General features: G+C 36.3%; 1 protein-coding gene across 1 annotated transcript; it reads right to left on the bottom strand.

The window, feature by feature from the left end:
* Nucleotides 1-1044: 1044 nt before the first annotated feature.
* On the bottom strand, nt 1045-6414 carry LOC100368561 (NADH dehydrogenase [ubiquinone] 1 alpha subcomplex subunit 11-like). Its single transcript, XM_002732597.4, has 4 exons — nt 6243-6414; nt 3362-3457; nt 2533-2652; nt 1045-1660 (listed from the first exon to the last, which is right to left on the bottom strand). Exons 1-4 carry the CDS (start codon nt 6319-6321, stop codon nt 1545-1547), a joined length of 411 nt encoding a protein of 136 aa, XP_002732643.1. The 5' UTR covers nt 6322-6414; the 3' UTR covers nt 1045-1544.
* Nucleotides 6415-6431: the final 17 nt, after the last annotated feature.

Genomic DNA, 6431 nt, shown 5'->3' on the forward strand with positions numbered 1-6431 from the left:
ATGCTTTGATTTAACTGAAAACATGCTCCTGGCTCTTTAACATTAGTTCCATTGGCTACACACACAAAACATTCATTTCAATTTCACATGTTTTTGCACGTAAAACAAGTCACCTGGGTAAATATACATATATAATCTTGAATCAATTTCCACAGTATATTATTCCATTTGTGTTTACTATGTTTATTGCATTGTGGATCATTCAAATAGGACTTATTTTGGCCAAATTAGATAGCACTTTTGATTATGTTTATTGTTCACTGATGTGGTCTTCAGCAGCTCTGACTCTTATTGACTATGTTGCCTTGGGCATAGTGTCACACGCAACGTAATATTACCGTAATTGGTATAGTACAGGTGTGATGGTTCAAATACCAAAATGGCAACAGTAACAAAAAGACTTCCCTGGCGGCGATGATAAAATACGAACATGGAGCCAACAGATGAGGTTTCAACTGGTACTGGTATTATTATACTCTGCAAACATCAAGTACAATAACGCGGTAAAACTCCACTACTCCAATAACTAGATACTTAAACTCCAATACAATTCAACGAGATCTCCGATCTGATCTTGGTGCTGAACAACTCCCATATATATACCCACACTGTCTATAAATAGACCATTACATCAGCATACATAACGAGTCTGGAACTTACTACAAATTTCTAGAATGTTCCATTACCTTCTACAGTGTCCTATTACCTATTCAACCAACTTCTAAAAATTCCACCCAGACACAGTACGGTTCTAGAACATTCTCAGTCACACGGAAGTGGTAAACAAGTCGTATGCAACACATAGGGACATTGACTGCTCATTGCACTCTCTCACAAACAGATAACGTGTCATTTTAGGAAACAGAAAACTGCTCACTGCTGTTATTATTAACAAACCATCCATCACTAAATCTCCCTGCAACATTGTCTTTACCATTTTTTATTTCTGTAGTAGCTTTGGAGAAGGAAAAGATCAGAATAAAAAAAAACATTACCTCTCCCACTAAGAGTCAAGTGGACACTTACACTTAAAAAAAAATACAATTTGGTCAAATAGATTTTATTAAAACCAAATTAACATGATGAACTTCTAGAATATTTCCAATAATTATCTGTACATAGTCGGTAGAATTAATCAAAACAAATCAGCCCTTAGGATGGTAAACAGTCAGTAGTGATATACAAAAGGAAAATTGTGCCGTTTTTCTTACTCCAATTTGTTGTTTACTTTGCACCATGATACACATACAACTAGGTGATTTGGAAAGGGTATTCTCAATCTTGTATTTATCTAAAAAAGTATGGAGCATGGTCACTGGTATCTAACACTCCAAAGACCACATAATAGTGCTCTCACCAAATCTGGAATAGGTTTGAACACTTTCATCTCTAGTTGGTGCTGTTTCATTACAAGCTTTCAGCGGCAAGCACCTAAAGATGCACACGTCACACATAAATTACAGCTTTTCAGGGAAAACCTAAAATTCCATTTACTTTTCTTACAAAAAAAACAAATATTTCAGTGCATTCAAAGGAAGTGTTAATTAATATCTGGGGTCTTGAATTACAAAAGGCCAGTCTTCCATCTTTCCGTGTTTGTACAAAGCAGCACTAATACCAAATCCAGCACATGCACCAAACCCAACAGCATAGCTATGTGCTGAAAGATACAAAAAACATTGACAAGCATAAGTTTACATTATCAACACCAGTCTTTATCGTCTAAATTTGTTCCCATATTCTTCAATATTTCTAGTAATGAACCCTAATTTCGGAGCCAACAGACAAAATTTTAGACAATTTCCAATTTTTACTCGATAAATTTGGCTATTTTTGTCCCAATCTTCTGAAGGAAAGTGCAGACTATAAACAGGACTATTTTGTGAATTTGTGAATTGAAAATCTCTTGTTTACATTTGAAGCAGAATCACTGTACAGCATGGCGGAAATAGAAAATTCTCACAGTGTAAAAACATTTCAGCCTATAATCTCTAAAATTATTACTACAAGCAATAATAAGGCTATAACGAGGACACCGAAAAAATATGCACAGAAGCAGTACAGGGTCACATTGACCTCTGCTACATGTTAGTCGATACGATGGCCATAGTGCAACATAAACCTCATAATATTACAATGTATTACAGCATTACATATGTAACACGTTTTATATAAATTTGGTCCAATGCAGGCTATTAGCCAGGAATTTGCAACTGCCAGTCCGGAACAATTCAACTTCATGAAAATGTCGATGGTTTACAATATATTTTGGTGAAATTATCAAAGAACAATAGAAAAAAACAAAAAAATGGGAAAAAGTTGCCAGTTCAAAATCAAAGGACAGGTGGCTGGCTAACACCCTGGTCCAATGTATGTTAAATACAGACTTCTTTGATTGGTGAAAACCAATAATACAACTTGGAATGTGTGGTAAATTTAACGGTATTCACAGCTGCCTACTAAGCAGCAAGATACATTATAGATTACTCATTATCGCAGACATCACTGTTCTGTACATATTGGTACACTCACCTTTGACTCCAAGTAAAGCCCCTGTTGTACAACCACCAATGAAGTAATTTAACCTGCCATCTTTTCCCCTCACTGATGTTGATATACAAGTAGTTGCTCCAAACACAGCACCAAGGGCCGCTGTAACCAATGATAGACTATATAGTTTATACTTTTTTAAACCAAAATGTTAATTTCTGAATGAATAAAGTTTCTATTCTATTCTTTAACCTGGGTAACAGTTTTCCCTGCAATACTTCCAGTGTGTACATTTTCGAAAGCAAAAATAACAAGTTCATGTTAGTTGAATAGTCAAAACTGAAAAAATTACATGAAATTAAAAGCGAGGAAGTAGTCGCCATAGCATGTTATTGTTTACAAACAAGCGTCTACCAATGAACCTTGCGCTTTTAGCGTGTGTTGTTATCATCGCTTGGGACTCAATTCCTGCATGCGTGCAGGTGACGACCCTCTCGCTTTAAGCATGTAATAGAGAATAAAGTACTTTTCATTCCAAGAAAAGAAAAATACAAATTTAAATTTTTGCTATCTTTTCATGTCATGTAGTTTTAAAGTTTGATTACAATCAGTGCACATGTACGTCAGAGACATTGTGATCGTTAAATAATACGTCCATATATCTTGTGAATACCACAAATGTTGAATTTGGTATATGGCACGTACTACCTCAAGTTCTCACTCCAAATGCTACAAACAAAATATACCGAATAACACAGCTTTAATTTACGCCTTTCGCGGGTGTTAGTTAACAGCCAGTTCAAGTATCTGATGATTGGTCAGAGTCATTAAAAAAATCACTGTCAATGTTTGGACAGATGTCTCCACTTACCCATTGTTAATGTAATATTTCCTCCATTGATTAATCCTTGCACTGGCGTCAGTTTACCATATTTGAATAAATAGGCATACATACTAGAAGCTAAACCTGTAAACAAGACAAGACAAGTGCATGTCATTAAACCATGGCACTGTAGATTTCAAACTCTGTGATTGGATGGAGATGTGAAGCTCTGTGATTGGTTAAAAGCCCACCAAAATATTGTAAACATTTTTTTTTTCTGCCATGCATTCATGAAAGTCACAGACTGTCTATAACCCAAGAATGTTGCTAGTGGGGGAGTTTATCATTATTATCATATGGTGTTGGCAATGGTACTCTGCTGAGTAAATAGAAAGCAAACAAAACAGTAGCATTTCTTCTCTTTGCTGAATCAAAAATAAAGCGTGGTGGTAGTCGCGCAGCGCATGCAGGGTCCTCCCCAGAAGAAAAGCAAAGCGCCACGGCTAATTTGCATAATAATTTGCATATCATTTACATACCGTATCTTTCCTTCATTGATTAACAGAACTTATTTACAATTAAGAATATTAGTGAGCTCGTTCACAGTGCAAATATTTTTTTAATGGAATCAACACATTATGTTTCACAATTTAGAAGAGTTTGAAACATTCTCAAAATACAAATGCTGCAGACTAAAAACAAACACAAATAAATTATTGTTGCAATTTAATTGTATTGTGAAACGTTGAATGAAACTCATTCAAAACGTTAAGCCAGATTTATGTTCACGAATCTCATAATTTTATTCACTCCAAAAACATTCTCCTTCAAAAAAACGATCACGTAATTAATTGGCGTATTGTTGTAATTTATTATTCGTACCATCAACTTCTAAAACGTTCACAATTACAGTAATGAGCGAACAAATATAGCTTCAAAACGATCATCAAAGTTACGACGTAACATAACTTATTTGGCCATGTTATACACCAGTTATAGCAATAATTCCTCAAAAAATGTTGCTTCTTTTTTTTTGATATGAAATGTAAGTAAAATCAGACTTATTTTTATCGGGAGCGATTATTTTTGATCACTCGATCACTTCGGTAAAAAAAAACAGACCCGCCATGATGTTTGTGAAACATAAGCATGTGTCCTTTGACCCGATGGGTCAAGAATGCCATTGACCAATCAAAATGCCGCATGGTAACGCCGGTAGAATCTGAAGTTTTCCGAATGGTAGTGATCATAAAAATTACATTGCGGAAGTAAAGCGATGTCGTAGCACGATGTGTTGGCATCGATTTCAATTGAAAACTGCATGATGGCTTTTGAAAGAGGTGATTTGCAATTTTTAAAAGGTAAAATATGTCTTGAAAGAAGAGTTTTTACATGATTCGCGATGATAACAGTTCAAATGTATTTTACCAAATCACGCAATAAACACGTTGTTTTATCTTGAGTAGCGTGAACTGATCATGAACTCCGCTTTGACCATGTTATATTGAGGTGGAATTGATTTTGAAACATTTTTTTAGCCTTCAATCTAAAGACTGTGTCTATCACAGAAAGTATTTACTTACAAACAAAGAGGTGCTAATTTCACAAATTTGACTAGCCGCTACGTATCGTGCGACTAGGTCTATTGTTTACAAATTATAATCCACGACTGGCAGGATGCGTGTCGGTCAGTATGTAATTATAATAACAATCAGACAATAGTCCTGGTCGGAAGCGTTTCCGTGGTGGTCACTAATTTTGAGTGATGGTCAGGGTCGACCGGCGTGGCGAATAAAGCTTTTGCACATCTGATATTGGCATGTCAAATATGAAATCAAGCGCTGAGGTGGGAACACATAGCGACAGTGTATTAGCCAGTCCCAAGTAAAGCACCGAGATTCACAAGTATAGCGCCGCGGACCTCGGCGCTAAAAAACCCTGGGGGGAACCCTGGCATGTTCTAATTTCATGTAAATAAACAACGTATTTTACACGTGTTGTATACATCGCTATGAGTCCCATATCGAACAGGACGCGGCACGACGACTGCCGCCCTTTAAAGCGTTATTACCGGTAGTTATTTACATATTAAATATGGTCGGCACTAGTAGTATTTAATTCAAGAATGGACATGTGACAGTAAAATTTCCTTAGGGCCCCTTCCCCCTAAAACATTTCGATCAGGATAGATTTATCTTTCTCAAGATACACTTGTATCCTGATTGGGATATGTATCTTGTTCGACAGATAGTCCTGACTGTTGGGTAGGCGGCATTGTGCTGAATGCCAGGTACAGTGACACTGAATTGCACTGATTGGTTGAATGGCGATGTATTCTATTTTATGAACGTTTTGATAATAACATGATACAGGCAATTAGAAACTTGGAATTCACACTTCTACTTATTCTTGTATTTTCTATAGCAGATGATACAAATAATTTTGAGATGAATTTAAGCCCCAAACAAAACGGTTCAAAAATCTGGCCATCTTGACAATGCATATAATCCACATCAGTGTATTAGCCAGCCACCTGTCAAATATATTTATCAAAACCAATATTTTAGGCACATTCAAATTTCTAGATAATAGTAATATCCAGCTCTTCGAAGTTTAACTGAGAGCTGGATTGCTGGGAGCTGCTTGAATATACGAACTGAAGACGGTCTATAAAATATGGTGGTACTGTTGAAGAGTAACATTCATGGATAAGGGTCTGCAAATGGATATATGCAATAATTATTTTTGCACAAAGACATCATCAACAATTTTGATATCATTTAATTTGCAACGTCTAATTTGTAACTTTCTCCGGTGTACTATAATCATGTATTTATTTAAGCAATCTAATCTGGAGCTACGTGACCGAATCGGGTCAGACATCGCCGACAATCATCCGACACTGTTATTTAAGAACATTTCGACTAACCTCCCGCCGTTGCGACTTTTGTCGTAAATGCAGTCTTCCCGAGGCAATCTTTACCGTCAGGTTCTTTAAAGTAACTCATGGCTGCAATAATGTAAGGACAACAAAACTTATATATTTCAGAACCGACGAGAGAAAATGTCGACCGGGTTGACCTGGGACAAAGGTCAACGGACGAACAGACAGCTCCCA

Source organism: Saccoglossus kowalevskii, chromosome 9, assembly GCF_978046115.1.
Source record: "Saccoglossus kowalevskii chromosome 9, keSacKowa6.1, whole genome shotgun sequence".
In the NCBI taxonomy this organism is placed as follows: domain Eukaryota; kingdom Metazoa; phylum Hemichordata; class Enteropneusta; family Harrimaniidae; genus Saccoglossus; species Saccoglossus kowalevskii.

Excerpts from the sequence above, each read along its gene's own strand:
- LOC100368561 (XM_002732597.4), bottom strand. The coding sequence starts at position 6,321 with ATGAGTTACTTTAAAGAACCTGACGGTAAAGATTGCCTCGGGAAGACT. Across the intron at positions 3,458-6,242 it reads AAAAGTCGCAACGGCGGGAG|GTTTAGCTTCTAGTATGTAT; the intron begins GTTAGTCGAAAT and ends TCTTGTTTACAG. Across the intron at positions 1,661-2,532 it reads GGCTTTACTTGGAGTCAAAG|CACATAGCTATGCTGTTGGG; the intron begins GTGAGTGTACCA and ends TGTATCTTTCAG.